Here is a 15,495-nt window from a genome sequence, read left to right as displayed (position 1 = left end):
AGGCTGGTTTTGAACTCCTTACCTTGAGCAATCCTCCCACCTCGGCCTCCCAGAGTGCTAGGATTACAGGTGTGAGCCACCGTGCCTGGCCTATTTTAGATTTTTCTGCTTAGACCACCTGTTGGGATTTCAAATTCTGTTAGTTCTGTAGTTCTTTCTTCCTGGGGAAAGTTGCCTTGCTTTTTTGATTCTCTTGAAGTTATCCCTTCAAGTTTTGGAGGCCAGCTCCTAATTTTTGTGGCAAGAATTTGGTGAACAATCTCCATTTGTATCACAACCCAAATCCATAGTGTCTCAAACTTTTAAATAGCTTTTGGTATGAAACCTAGTAGAATTTTTAGAAAAAGCTTAAACAGCTTAATATACTAAAAATAAGGAAAACTTTAACACAAAATATTCAGAAAATAAAACATGAATGATTTCTTACTCTACCTCTATTTCCACTGGTGAATATAAATAGTTAAAGAAAATGGGACTCCTCTTGTGCATTCTGTCAATACATTCCCAAATACAGATTCCTTTCTTGGTATGCTTGTCTCCTTTATCATCAAATAAAGTTCCTGTAAATCCAAAAACAAACCCAAGACAATAAAAGTTAAATAAATTAACATTTTGCCTAAAATTATGATGTATGTGGGCAGATAAAAAAAAGTGGCCATTTCTTATGGCTCTAAAAACAGCAACATATATATAGAACCCTTAGAAAATAACTGCAAAGCTAAAGATAGGAATGAACGTCACAGCTATATGGAAACAAATCAAAATGAAAGGAAAATATCTGATAAGGTTTTCCTCGGCAGTTAGCAGTATATAATGATTCTTCCAATCTACATCCTGTATCTGTATCTAGATTCAAAGAGGTATGTGCCAAGAGACATTCTACACATTTTTCAAGAGAAAATGGAAGGACTTAAGAGTTGATTTGATGAAACTCAGTTAAAAACATAATTTTATGTTTCTTTTTTAAGTTGCTGGTTGTTTATTATGAAGCCATTTAAAGTGCTTTCTTGCTTAGCAGTTTATATATACCGCAAATCATAGTCACTGAGACTCTAGATGACAGAAGGGTGTGGTCTGTATCGTTGGGTGACTTAAAAACAAAAGCAGAACTTAGGAGGGTACTTCAGGGATTTTTCTGATACAAGCTTTGTACCTTTCAAACAGTCAATCTATTACGACCATGAACCCACTTTGTTTTTAATAGGGAGGAAGATGTGTCCTGGTGAGGCAAGAGGTATTTCTTTAAAAGGCCAGAAAGGTGTCTCTCTTAGCAATGCTGTCTTGCTTTGAATGAAATAACTTAGTCAAAAGTCAATAAATATTTTACCAGTTTATCAAAAAAGAATGTCTCAAGCCCAAGGTTGTACAAAATTCTACAATATGTGGGGATTTCCAAGAGTGATTAATGTTTTCTTCTCTACCTTTGAACTGTAGGGTCCAGTGCAGTGGTTCTCAACCTTGGTCACACATTAAAAAACCAAGGGCTTTTAAAAATCCCAATGCCTAGGTGTCACTTCAGATCAATTAAATAGGAATCTCAGGGATGGCCCTAAATATTAGTTATTTTAAAAGTTCACGGCCGGGCATGGTGGCTCACGCCTGTAATCCTAGCACTCTGGGAGGCTGAGGTGGGAGGATTGCTCGAGGTCAGGAGTTGGAAACCAGCCTGAGCGAGACCCCGTCTCTACTAAAAATAGAAAGAAATTAATTGACCAACTAAAATATATATATATACAAAAAATTAGCCGGGCATGGTGGTGCATGTCTATAGTCCCAGCTACTCGGGAGGCTGAGGCAGTAGGATCGCTTGAGCCCAGGAGATTAAGATTGCTGTGAGCTAGGCTGATGCCACAGCACTCATTCTGGCCTGGGCAACAAAGTGAGACTGTCTCAAAAAAAAAAAAAAAAAAAAAAAAAAAAAATTCAAGTGTCTCTAATGTCCAAAGTTGAGACTGCTCTAAGAGTCAGAGTGGATTTTTTTTTATTTTTTGTAAAGACAAGGTCTTGCTATGTTGCCCAGGCTAGCCTCAAACGATCCTCCCACCTTGGCCTCCCAAAGTGCTGGGATTATAGCTGTGAGCCACTGCACCTGGCCTGGAGTGGGTTTTTAAAGTCACCTCTTTTATGGCTCCACCTTGGGCTTTGAGGCATGGATAACATTGCAGGGCCCTATGGTAGTCAGCCCCAGCTGGAATAGGCTCTGGGCACCTTTGTACACAGGAACAGAATGAACTGAAACCAGAAGATAAGATGCAATACCTGGCCATCCATTCCTTAGGGCAGCACTCCCTCCCCCTTCTCAGCCGTGTTAACAACTGGTAATTGGAACCAAGTCCAATTTGGACTTTTCTTGTAATGCCCATATGGCTGGCTTACAGCAACATGTACACATATAGGGAATAGCTTGAGTCATTAGATAGCTAGTGTGAAATTGTATCAAATTATAGCGCTATAAGCCAGTATGTGATATTAATCTTCTTGGACACAGAAGAGTTCATTTTGTTTAGGCTTTTCTGATGAAATCTTAAAAGTTATGACTGATGAATTCCACCAGCAGTGGTTGAGATGCCTTACGCTCCAATTCTTGATCTTGGCAGGTATAGTTACCACCGCTGGCCCTAAACAGTGTTTCACTGTGCAGGCTTGATAACTAGTGTGTCTACCCAAACATAACGGGGAACAGACTTCAAGTAGGCAACACATTCTGGACTAAGTACACAAACCAGGCTTCTTTAATGTTAATTAGGTGGGTGGCCTAACATCCTGAGAGAGGGCTGGATAGGTGATCTGTGGACCCTTCAGACTTACCTTCTAGGATTCTAAATGCATACTTATATGTTTTAAGAGAAAGCATGTCTAGGATGCATGATGAAAATAATTACATTTTCAAATAATCACAATAATCTTTCAATATACCCCAGACATATCTTTTTATCCACATCATTTTATTTAATCTTTTCAACAGCTCTATGTGATGAGCAGGGCCACAATCCTTGTTCAGTTTTTTAGATGAGGAAACTGATGCTCAGAGAGATGAAGTAATTTACCCAAAGTCACACACATTTTCTGACCCTTAGGCCAGTGCTGTACCCATTGGACCAGTGGTGGTTCTCAGCCTTGACAGCATATTTGACTCACCTGGGGAGCTTTAAAAGCTGTTAATGCCTGGACATACAGATTCTGATTTACCTGATTGAGGGTGTTGCCTGGATATTGGAAGTTTTTTTCTTTTTTAATTAATTTATATATTAAAAACCTCAATAGATAAAATTCTTTTTATTAAGCCAGTAGTAATAGATCAGTCAAAATCCAATAAAAATAACTCATTAAAAAGGGAAAAGAAATATATTAATCTCATTTATGAATACTGTTGCAGAAATCTTAAATAAAATATTAAGAATCCCAGCAGCATATCAAAAGAATATTACATCATGAATAGATCAAAAGAGAAACTGAAAGATCACCATAGACGCTGAAAAGCCATTAGATAAAATTCAGCATCTAAATACACAGGCACTTCTGTAACATGATTAAAAACAGAAGAGTAAAGTTTAGCACCAAAACCAGTATCATGCTTAATGAGAAAATACTCGAAACCTTCATATGTAAGTCAGCACAAGATAAGAATCGTTGGAAGTTTTAAAATCTCCCCACATGATTCCAATGTTCAGTGAAGTCTGAGAATTGCTGTGCTAGACCTTGTTTCTCTAATGAAGGGAACCATCATTTACTACAGCAGAAGCCCTGTCTTTGGCCACATCTGCTGTGCTGCTAAGGTAATTTGCTGATCAGCTTAATTTAGCAAAACAAACTGCTCTATTTAAAAAACAAAACAAACTACTCAAGAGACAAACACCTGTACTTCACTCACATCAACATTTGCAAGTTTTTCCTTTTAGTGATAAAGCTGAGTGACAAGGTGACTCCCCAGGTACTCGGTCAGTTCACTTACAACAAGGCCAGAGGCAGCTGTAACCAGTTCTACTTAATACTTTGCCACCACAGAGGTTAAGAAATTAAGCTTTCTGATTGTAATGTGAAGAATGACAACTCCATGAGTCAACAAAGATCTGAAAGTATAAGCAAGGTGGGAGATGGTCTCACCAGTGCTGCTTCTCTTAACAAAAGTATGAAATATCATATGAGATGATTTCAATAGCATGTCCTGGAAAGCAGTGTTTCTTCATTTCAGAGTTTAAACTGAGAACATCAGTAAATACTTTCTTGCAACTGAAAGAATCCTCTTTATGATTACTCCAATAATAATGTACTGAACATAGCTGATTTTTTTCTTTGCTTATCTTAGTAACAAAAATAATCATGAATATCCTCCCATCCCCTCCTCCAGTAATAATAACAAAAGTAAGAATGTAAAATCTCCTTGGGAAATGTTTTCACAGGGGTTGGCTGACTTTCAGAATCTACTCTTTACAACTATTATTACTATTTAAAATTTTAACAATGATAGTAATGTCTAAAATTTATTGAGTACTTACTATGTGTTAGCACCTGTGCTAAGAAATTTCCAACTATTTCCTCATGTGATTAGCATTGCCCCTTGGGGGTTGGCTGCTATTATTGTCCTCATTCTAAAGATGAGGAAACTGAGGCTCAGAGAGGTACTTAATTCCCCCAAAGTACTCAGCTGGTAGGCAGTGCTAGGAATTAACCCTTGTCTGTTTGCTCCAGAGTACAGGGCATTAACTGCTATTCAAATTGCCTCTTCCTACTAGATTATTCCAGGCTTGGAAAAACTATTAGTAAAATTTTTCTCAAAAACAGTGATATCACTTTGAGGCATCAAATTAATAAAGAGATTTAACTTTATAAAAGTGCTACAGGAATGACCACTTGCCGTTGCTAAAAGCTAACATAGCACATACTCTCAGAATCTGTGCGCTTATTCATATCCATTCTATATTCGTAGTTCAGAATTAAACTCTCTGAGCTTGTCAAACCTGGGGGTAGTTACATTATCAGAGTTTTCATTAAAAACATGTAAAACTAACAAAAAGATGGAACAAGGGCATACAAACATACCGTGCTCTAATCTTTCATAGTCTGAATCCAGGAGAAATGTTTTAAAGCGATTAGACACATAGTGGAAAGCCAAGAACTTCAAGTAATAGAGATTGAATTCAAACTCAGTTGGATACTGGTTGTGAACCTGAAACACACAAGGCAAAGAAAAGAGTAAGAATCAAACAGAACAAAGTGGATGCCATGCCACTGAATGCTGATCTGAAACATGCAGGAGACCATTCAGTCATTTATTTGACAAACACTTGAATCCCTATCAGGAGTAGAGATGGGAAGGGAACCAGCTTTTCTGAGCACCTACTGTGTGCCAGACACCATACTAGGGGTTTTTATAAACATAATCTCATTTATTCTACAGCATTGCAAGAGAGGCTTTATCATCACCCTTTATGACCAAGGAAGCTTAGGATCAGCAAGATCAAGATATTTATTTACCCAATGTCAATCAACAGTATCTAGTGAGTCCAACTTTGAACCCTGGCTTGTTAGGCTCCAATGTCTATGCCCCACTCACTATATTATTCTGTGATAGGCACCTGACAGATATAAATTAACATACATTATGGTTCTTACTTTGTAGGCACTTGTGGTGTGATAGTGTGAAATACAAGAGAAATTGTTTTTATGTAAGTTTGGCAATGAAAGGATTGAGAAGAGAAGGTGGTGGCTTAAGGGGACAACAAGTGATGTTTTCTGGACAAAAAAACGTGTGCATGTCTGAAAGCAATCCAGAAGGAGCCAATGAAGAAAGAACAAATTTTAGAAAAAGAGCTAATAACTAAGAGAATAAGGTAGGCCCTGGGAAAGCAAGAATGAATGAGGCTAGGGCCCAGATACAGGGACCAGCTTTGGAAGTAAGGAGGGATGGAAGAGTAGATATGTTTAAATGCCAAGGGAAAGGGGAGCAGCTTATGCCTTTTAACTTTAATTTTTCATTAGTCAATTAGTGAGGTCACTGGGAATAAGGATGAGGGAATGATATGTGAGAGAGAGGGCATGGCAAAGTTTGGAATGGTCACTGAGCTATAGTATCCTTTAGCTAAACGATATACAGTCTCTGTGGAGCCATTTCATACTGGCAGAAGGTAAGCTCCCCAGCACACCTAGCAATGTCCTTCTATATTGCTCAAATAATCTCTCATGTCCAGTTAGAAAATTTTGTTTGGTTAAGTTCCAGTCATGATTGTACTTGCTTAAAAGCTGTTTCAAATGAACACCGAAGGCAGGCTGTCTGAAAGTCAGCTTTCCTCTCCATGTTTAGTTCGGCACTGTGGCCACACACTTGGTCAGCTGAAGCGAGTAGGCATGTGTGTAATATGTTGATTGTCCAATGGACCAATGGGAATTTAAAGTCATGATCTGGATATCATTGATTTATCAAAGTTTATCATCTGGTTAGGAATCTAGATTTTATGTAACGATTAAAGTTTTTATTTTCTACTTTTATTGGCTTAATTGAACTAAAATTTTAATTCATAAGCAATGGATTTTAGGAAGATGCATTAAAAGAGTTCGACTCCTATGCAGTGGGGCTGCATACCATGGGACTGCTTCCTTGATGTGAGCCACTGGCTTTCCTGTTGCATCAGGTCTCCACTGGACAGAGCTTTCCATGGGACACTGCGGCATAGCTACTGAATAGCTAGATAGTAGGTTTTTAGAACCCTAAGCATTTGTATTAAGTAAGAATTTTCTCATCAGTGAAAATGAAAGGATTAAATACCATGAGTTTCCTGATTACGCTATATGAGTAATTATAAAGGCTAAGCATACCTGAAGAATTTATAGTTATAATTAAATAAAATGTAAGTAAATCTGACATGTAGTTAAGGATCAACATTATTTTGTAGCATTATAACTGAGCATAAAAATAAGTTCATCTCGGCCGGGCGCGGTGGCTCATGCCTGTAATCCTAGCACTCTGGGAGGCCGAGGCGGGCGGATTGCTCGAGGTTGGGAGTTCGAAACCAGCCTGAGCGAGACCCCGTCTCTACTAAAAATAGAAAGAAATTAATTGACCAACTAAAAATACATATACAAAAAATTAGCCGGGCATGGTGGTGCATGCCTGTAGTCCCAGCTACTTGGGAGGCTGAGGCAGGAGGATCGCTTGAGCCTAGGAGTCTGAGGTTGCTGTGAGCTAGGCTGATGCCACGGCACTCACTCTAGCCTGGGCAACAAAGGGAGACCCTGTCTCAAAAAAAAAAAAAAAATAAGTTCATCTCAGTGGTTAGATAAACTTATAATTAGCAATACTTTCTTCCATTTCTATAACAGAAAATAAAAATTTTTAAAATACCTTTTTTTTCCTTGTTTTGTTAGCCCTCTATGTGTTTGTCTTTGTCTCAGCTGTCAACCATGTTCCCTAATACAGCAATTCTCATTCAAATACTGCCCTTATTGATACATATGCACACCAGAAGGCAGCCCCAGTTTGATTCTCCACTAGGCCTGGTTCTCTGGCATTCCTGTTTCTTAAGCACTGCTCAGACTCAAGTTCCCTGAGTTTCCCCTCAATCTGTCCTTTAATGTTATACACAGCTGTCTAGTCTGAGCTCTTGCTTTGGAATCAGTAGCTCCACCTCAAGGAGCCAGCATGCAGATGATGGACAGGAGGTAACTCAGATTGTGGCTGGTGGGATGGAAGAAGGGGACAGTCCTACTGAAGATGGAACTTTGTTTGCTAACTAACACCTGAGAGTCTTGGGGAGGAGAAATCTGGAGTGTGCTCAGGTGTGGTGAGCTCCAAGGACAACTGCCCCACGAACATTTGGAATGAACCTTCAGTAGTCCCAAGCCAGCCCCTGGCTCACTGTTTCTAGGGGAGGAAGGGCTCAGAGTTCTTTCTTTTGATCCAGTTCACAATATATTCTAAAATCTCTTTTAAGCCTCAAAATGATATTTCTCTCAATGACTTCTGCATAGAAGCCATGTGCCTTAGACATATGTATATCTTTTCCTCGATTATTCTGAAATTTGATATACTCAGGAATGTAATTCTGAAGACTCACTTCTGAGGTAAAGTAGAATGGAAATGATAATGAATATGACCTTAAGTTGAACTTACAGGCATTTCAGGGAGCTTGTATGTTAGGATTAAAAGTGAACCTCCTCTACAAGTGGAAGATATGCTTTCACAGCCTATTGTACTGGCCTTACCACAAATCTTGCCCTCTACAATTATCCTAGAAAGGTTGGACAGTTTTCCAAGGCCTCTTGCACTTACCCTGCTGGAATTGGAATTGGTATTTAGAGAGCATCAAGGAGTGAGTGCTTGGGGCACTAGTGTGTGTGTCCTCCTGTGTGTGCCACAGTGGCACATGTAGTTGCTAACTGCTTGGAGTTGAAAAACAATCTGTCCCTAAACAGGGGTTAGTGATTAGGTCTACTGGAAGTGGAAGAGAAGATGCAGAGCAATTTGCTTTTTATTCTTCTGCAATGGTTTAAGTAACAAAGCATGTGAAAATTTCTTCAATGGAAAAAAAATATCAGATTGACCTGAATGCTGGGTTAATTAGTACCTAGATACCACATCTGGAATCCCACATTAAGAAACACAAAGAATTTTCTGAAATATTTTTCTAACATAATGTATGAAGAAATGAGGAGATGAGCGAATTCACAAGGCAAGCTGGTGCTTAGCTTTCCAGCAAGCAAGAAGAACCCTGCTTTTTTCATCTAGTCCTAAAGCCCAGGGAATCAGTTTGTCCAGTTCAAGGACTTCTTTTCTTCTTGGTCAATGAGACTCACCTAGACTCTTCTGCTGTACCACAATCCATATGCTCCTTCTGTTAAGTATTATTTTAACAGAAATGAGCTCAGGCCAGAGAGACTTCTTCAAAGGACTTACGATACAGAAAATGAGTGAGAGTTTAAAGGTTTGTTGGCCCCTGAAGATTTAACAGCTTTAATGAGGCACAGTTGACCTATAATAAGGTGCACATATTTAATGTGTACAATTTGATAAATTTTGACATATCTATACACCTGTGAAGCATTCACTCTAGCCTGGGCAACAAAGTGAGACTCTGTCTCAAAAAACAAACAAACAAAAAAAAGAAGTAGCAAATAGAGAAAGAGCTCTTTCTCCCCTGGCTTTCTACCTAAAGACAGGATATAGGATATAACTTCTCCTTCACTGGAGACAACTCTTATCAGCCCAGAGGCACCAGAGAAATCTGCAAACAAACCTTACTCCATTAGTTTCTTCCTATGTTTTCCTTTGCAGTTTCCCACCTTTGGAAACTTAAAATGGCTTTTCTTTGTCTTGTTACTTCTCTAAAATTTATTGTTCTTTGTTAAAGATGGTATATATTCCAGAGTTCTAAGCCTTGAGTTATTTTATTTTATGTACCCATATCAGTCTTCTAATATTTTATCTTGGGCATTAATTCTCAATTAGGATATGAATGGATTTAGCAATGACTTTCTCCTGGAGCGGTGCCAAACCAAAGAGGTCATGTCATGGTCAAGAGTGCAGATTGTGCTGTCCATATTGGCCCGTCTTCAGTGGTACTTGCATGGTCACTCATGTTTGAGTTCTTTGTAAGAAAGGCAGTAGCTGAAAAGCACCTAAGCTGCCAGCACCATAGACACTCCAGTGATGCTCTGTTTCTTTGCACTGATGTACCTGTTGTAATACTGGTAGTAACCTCTTTGAAACATTCCAACAATACCTTTAGGTGTGAAATCCCACATCAACATTCAGCTTGACAACTCCCCTAATCTGACATCTATGAATTTCTTCTCCTTCACTGGTAGAACTGATGTCATCTTAGAGTCCCAGTGTCTGCTGTCTGCTTTGAGTTACTTTTCACTGAGGTTTCTCTCGTGTGATGTGCACTGCACATGTTACTAAACTTTCTTAGTTTTTCTCCTGTTAATCTGTCTTTTGTCACTGGAGTCTATCCCAACTACGAACTTAAGAGAGTTAAGGAAAAATTATGTTTCTTCCCTGACAATTCTATTCCTAGTTTCCTAAGAATTTTTATAAGGAATAAATGTTATTATTTTGTCAAATGTTTTTTCTACATCTAATGAGATCACCATATAGTTTTTCTTATTTTATTTTCTTAATATGGTAAATTACATTGTTTGCTTTAGAAAGTGAAACCAATCTTGCATTCTTGGGACAGATCCCACTTAGCCATGGTATATTATCCTTTTTATATATTGTTGGATTTGATTTGCCAAAATTTTGTTTAGAAAATCTTAATCTATGATCATCAGGGATACCAGTTTATAGTTTTCTTTTCCTGTCTTTGTCAGGCTAGGGCAATGTTGGCCTTATGGATTGAGTTGGGAAGTATTTCCTTTGTTTCCATTTTCAGGAAGAGTTTTCAAAGAATTGCTATTATTTCTTCCTTAAATGCTTAGAATTTATCAGTGAAGCCAACTGGACCTGAAGTTTTCAGTGTGGAAAGATTTTAAATACAATTTCAATTTCCTTAATAGACATAGGCCTATTCAAGTTATGTATATTTCCTTTTGAGTGGAGTCCTTTGTGTCTTTCAAGGAATTTGTCCATTTCATCTAAATTGTTGATTTTATTGGCATATAGTTGATTTTAATATTCCCTTATGATTTTTTTGATATTTGTAGGATCTGTAGTGATGTTATCTTTTTCATGTCTAATACTGGTAATCTGTGTCTTCCTTTTTTTTCTTTAGTCAGTCTAGCTAGAGGTTTATCAATTTTATTCATCTTCCCAAAGAATAGCTTTTGGTTTCATTAGTTTTTTTTATTTTTGGTGCCTAAAGGCAAGTGTGCTTTCAATAAATTTAGCCCTATTATATTATGTAGAATTGGGAATGATAGGCATCTCAGCCAGTAAATTAATTCTATATATTTCCTTAAATATGCTGACAAATAGAGTTTTAGGCCTCTCTCAGATATCATCTGGATTCTGTTGATCAAAATAATTTTGTATTTATCTTAGACTTAAAAGACTAAGCTGTGTGAAGCATTTTAGTTTTATTTTCCATTGTGGAGGGAAACCTGCCAACTTCACTTATTTATAAGAAGAGAATATGAAGTGGAATGTGGAGAAACATGAATTTATAGGGTCTTATTTTTTGCCCATGTGCCATTAAATACTTTGTAAAATTTAAAGACCCATAAAAATAAGCTATGACTCAAATCCCAGGAAAGATCAAGATTTTGGAAATGAAATGTAATACATTAAAATTGGATTCTGCTTTCAGGAATTACAAATATTGAGCTACAAGAGACACTATATAGAATGATAACATAAAAACTGTGAGTATGGTTAGACAAACCCTAGAAGAATAAGTACCTAATATTAATTTTTGTTTCACAACTTAAGATTAAACAAATACTAATTGTGTACTTTGTACTGTGCATAACATTTTACATAATATTTTTAAATCATTCATATTATATGGGCTCAAATATTGAAAACATTGGTACAAAACTGCTTTGTTATAAAATAGCTTGGATTATATCAATTTTGCCAGTTTTCAGTTGAATGGGAAGTAGAAACTCCTAAATATACCATGAATACATCAACTATAGCTATTTTGCCAATATTAATGGATAAATTTTAGAGTAACCAACCTGTGTGGGAACAGCTTAGCTATCTTCAAAAGGCAAATAACAGCTTTTCTCTTTGGGATAGGACCAGCATAGTGCTGGCACATGGTAACCAGGAGGAGAATCACATCACAAAGCCAGAAGAGAGTGAGTCAGTTTACAGTTTGAATAAACTTTGAAGGCAAAGTTTTTCTTAAAGTAGGGAAATAATGAAAAAGTTCTAAGATGCTCTCTCAAGGATTTACTCTAATGCTGAAATAAAGGGGATACTTTCTTATACTTCATGTTTTCATTCATATTATACATATTTTTTTGCCTTGGTACTGTATTTTAAAAAGAAATCTTATGTAAAAATTTCATCTTTGTATTTTGGATGTATTTTCCTTTTGAATTTGGCTCAACTATTTTAAGAAAAGGATGCATCCTGTAATGATATCATTTGAGCTAAGCCAATTTCTTTTAGAAGCAAAAAATCTGCCAGATGTTGCTATTATGAAACAGTGATCTAGCATTTATAATTCATTTGACACCTGGATATACTGGCGTAAACAATGGCTTTTTATATGATGAGGCAGTTCTAATTTAAGATCAGTGATTCATCTGTTTTCTTTGTAACTTTATTAGTACTAATGGACAAGTCTAGGCATATGTCCATGGAAGCCCTTTGGCATTCAGTGTATTAGAAGTTGTTAATAAGCATGGAACACATTCCACCCGGGAAAGTTTCGCTTGCTGCTGTGTAATTTTGAACTTTTTTTTTTTTTTTTTAATGTTCTCGGGCCTGGCTCTGTTTTGTGTTCCTGAGAGACTGAGGACAGCACTAATTCAAATTATTTGGTAAAAGCCAGAGTCACGTAAAGCACTAGTGTTCACTTGAAAGGCATTCACAGGAGGCATTTTCTAATCCCTAAAACCAGTATGTAGAAGATGATGAAACACTACCTTGTAATTAAGTCAGCAAAGGTCAGAAGCACTATTTGTTAACTATAGTCTTCTTAGACTCCTCTGTTTTTGAATGAATAAACAACCCCTTTTCAGCACAAAATAACTTGCTTTACTTATTGTAGCCAAGCATCCTTTAAATCCTGCCAAATTAAGGTTATATGCTTGTTTTGCCATGACTTGCCTACACTTAGGTTATTATGTATGAGGTACTAAGTCAAAGGAGGGTTCAGGCAAATTTTAAAAAAATATATATTTTAATTAAAAAAAAATTTTAACGTGGTATAATAGAGTTGAAATCATACTAATGGGGTCCTTAGACCCTGAACAATATTACTTTCTACAGTTTATGAAGCATTGCCTACCAATAATTGGGCTTTCATTAAAAGTCAACTTCTGGGCCGGGTGTGGTGGCTCATGCCTGTATTCCTAGCACTCTGGGAGGTTGAGGTGGGCGGATTGCTCGAGGTCAGGAGTTCGAAACCAGCCTGAGCAACAGCAAGACCCCATCTCTACTATAAATAGAAAGAAATTAATTGGCCAACTAAAAATATATAGAAAAAATTAGCTGGGCATGGTGGTGCATGCCTATAGTCCCAGCTACTTGGGAGGCTGAGGGAGAAGGATCGCTTGAGCCCAGGAGTTTGAGGTTGCTGTGAGCTAGGCTGACACCACAGCACTCTAGCCTTGGCAACAGAGTGAGACTCTGTCTTAAAAAAAAAAAAAAAAGTCAATTTCTGTTTTTCATTTCGGAACAAACTGGTTTATATAGAACATTTGAATTTTAACTCTTTATTTAAAAAAATAAACAGAAGTTAAATATATACCCTAAGTTTTATATAACGTAACATTTTGTAGTTTTAGCATTTATTGTAATACAAAGATAACAGTAATATAACTTATACTGCATTTTAGTTTATGTTAAATTGCTTTATTTGTAACACTTAAGGCGTACTCAAAGAATACAGGTTACCTTCCAGCATTCTAGAATCCTCCCACTCCCACTCCACCCCCAACAACAAAATGTAAGAATTACATTTGAAGTAGAGATTATTATACTTGGGACACAATGATGTTCCCATCTGTGCAGAGGACAGTATGTCTAAATCCTAACTCGTACTGATTGTAAGTGGATTCTTTTGATGACTCTAACGTTTAGGTATGCTGAATTCTGCAAATTGAACACAGAGATTTAACACATTTAGTAGTATATTTAACTGAAGCCAAATTCAGCTATATAAGCCAATTTCCCTGAAATACTTACCCCTCCACACACAAAATTAAAGAAATCTTTTAGAGGTAAACAACCCAAAAAAGGAATGGGGAGAACAGGAAGAGACAGACACAGTATCAGGCTAAAGCAATTCAGCAAATTTTTGAAAGATGGAAAATAGAATGACGAATGGCAGTAAATGACAGAAGGGGAGAAGCTACAGTGGGATGCCTACAAGAGGAAAACGATTTGAGAAGGTAGTAATTTGCTGTGTAAACCCAGAAAGGCTTAGGACATAGAGGCCCAAGTACTGAGTAATACAGGGGTAAAATGAGGTCTAAAATGGGGACTAGTTGGAAGTCTATGGAAGCAGTGGTTAGCCCCCAGGGTCCCCACGTAGTTATATGATTAGTTTTTTTAGAACAAGAGAGTAGTGGTTTATTTTCTGAAAAAACCAAACCTGATAAGCTCTAGACTTGGGAATACCAGGCACAACTGGGTTAGTGATGAGACTTGAGAATGAAAATAGCATGGAAAAAAGTAAAAGTCTACACACTGAACTGGGATTTCCCTGGACCCACTTCCAGCCTTGCTTCCTGAAAGCATGCAGCCAGGCTTATAAGTACTCTCTAAGCACCAGGGTGACAAATTCTTCCCTGGAGAAACAAGATAGCTGCGGTTTACTTTTTCTGGAACTCCAGTTTATTGAGATTTTGGACTTACTAATTAAAGTTTTTTTCAGGTTTATTGAAGTATAATTTACCTAGAATAAAATTTCCCTATTTTAAGCATATAGTTTGATTAGTTTTGATGATTCAACACAGTTGTGTAACCACCACCACAATCAACATACAGAACAGTTCTGTGATCCTAAAATGTTTGCTTTTGCCCTTTGTTGTTGATCCCTCCCTGATCACTGGTCCCAGGCAATCACTGCTCTGCTTTCGGTCACTATGGTTTTGCCTCTTTTAGAATTTCACATAAATAACCTTATATGTAATAATATGTAGTCTTTTCTGTCTGGCTTCTTTTAATGTGCATAATGATCACAAGATTCATCATGTTGTTGTATATATTTTCATTCCCTTTGTGTGCTGAGGAGTATTCCATTGTATGAATATGCCAGAATTTGTTAATCTGTTCATCAGTTGATAGAAATTTGGTTTGTTCTTCATGCTACCCGCTACCCCTTTATAGTGAGACCCATTTGCTTCTCCCCTATCTTTAAAAACTTAAAAAAATTTCTACATATATTCATGGGGTACAAGTGTAATTTTGCTACATTGATGTATTGTGGTGCACTCAGGGCTTCAGTGTACCCAACACTAAAGCAATGCACGTCGTACCCACTAAGAAACCTCCCATTATCCACCTCTCTCCTACCTCCCACCCAAGTCTCCATTGCCCATCATTTCCATACTCTCCTTCCATGTGAACACATTACTTAGTTCCCACTTATGAGAACATGTGTTATTTGTCTGAGTCTAAGTTGTTTCACTTAAAATAATGGCCTCCAGTTCCATCCAAGTTGCTGCAAAAGATGCGATTTCATTCTTTTTTTTTTTTTTTTTTGAGACAGAGTCTCGCTTGTTGCCCAGGCTAGAGTGAGTGCCGTGGCGTCAGCCTAGCTCACAGCAACCTCAAACTCCTGGGCTCAAGCAATCCTGCTGCCTCAGCCTCCCGAGTAGCTGGGACTACAGGCATGTGCCACCATGCCCGGCTAATTTTATATATATATTAGTTGGCCA

General features: G+C 37.5%; 1 protein-coding gene and 1 long non-coding RNA gene across 3 annotated transcripts in view; one reads left to right on the top strand and one right to left on the bottom strand.

Annotated features, from left to right (window-relative positions):
• The window catches only part of SBF2 (SET binding factor 2), a 432,597-nt gene that overhangs the window by 10,665 nt on the left and 406,437 nt on the right, over window positions 1-15,495 (bottom strand). For both annotated transcript variants that reach the window (XM_020286579.2, XM_020286580.2), the window contains 2 exons: window positions 5,041-5,167; window positions 433-560 (listed from right to left, as the gene is read on the bottom strand). In XM_020286579.2, coding sequence (XP_020142168.2) covers window positions 433-560; window positions 5,041-5,167 — 255 coding nt within the window. The remainder of the gene's footprint in view (window positions 1-432; window positions 561-5,040; window positions 5,168-15,495) is intronic.
• The window catches only part of LOC142870605 (uncharacterized), a 45,082-nt gene that overhangs the window by 25,899 nt on the left and 3,688 nt on the right, over window positions 1-15,495 (top strand). The gene's annotated exons all lie outside the window — the stretch shown is intronic.

The sequence above is a fragment of the Microcebus murinus genome, chromosome 4, assembly GCF_040939455.1.
Source record: "Microcebus murinus isolate Inina chromosome 4, M.murinus_Inina_mat1.0, whole genome shotgun sequence".
Lineage (NCBI taxonomy): Eukaryota > Metazoa > Chordata > Mammalia > Primates > Cheirogaleidae > Microcebus > Microcebus murinus.
This window is presented reverse-complemented; position numbering and strand designations above follow the sequence as displayed.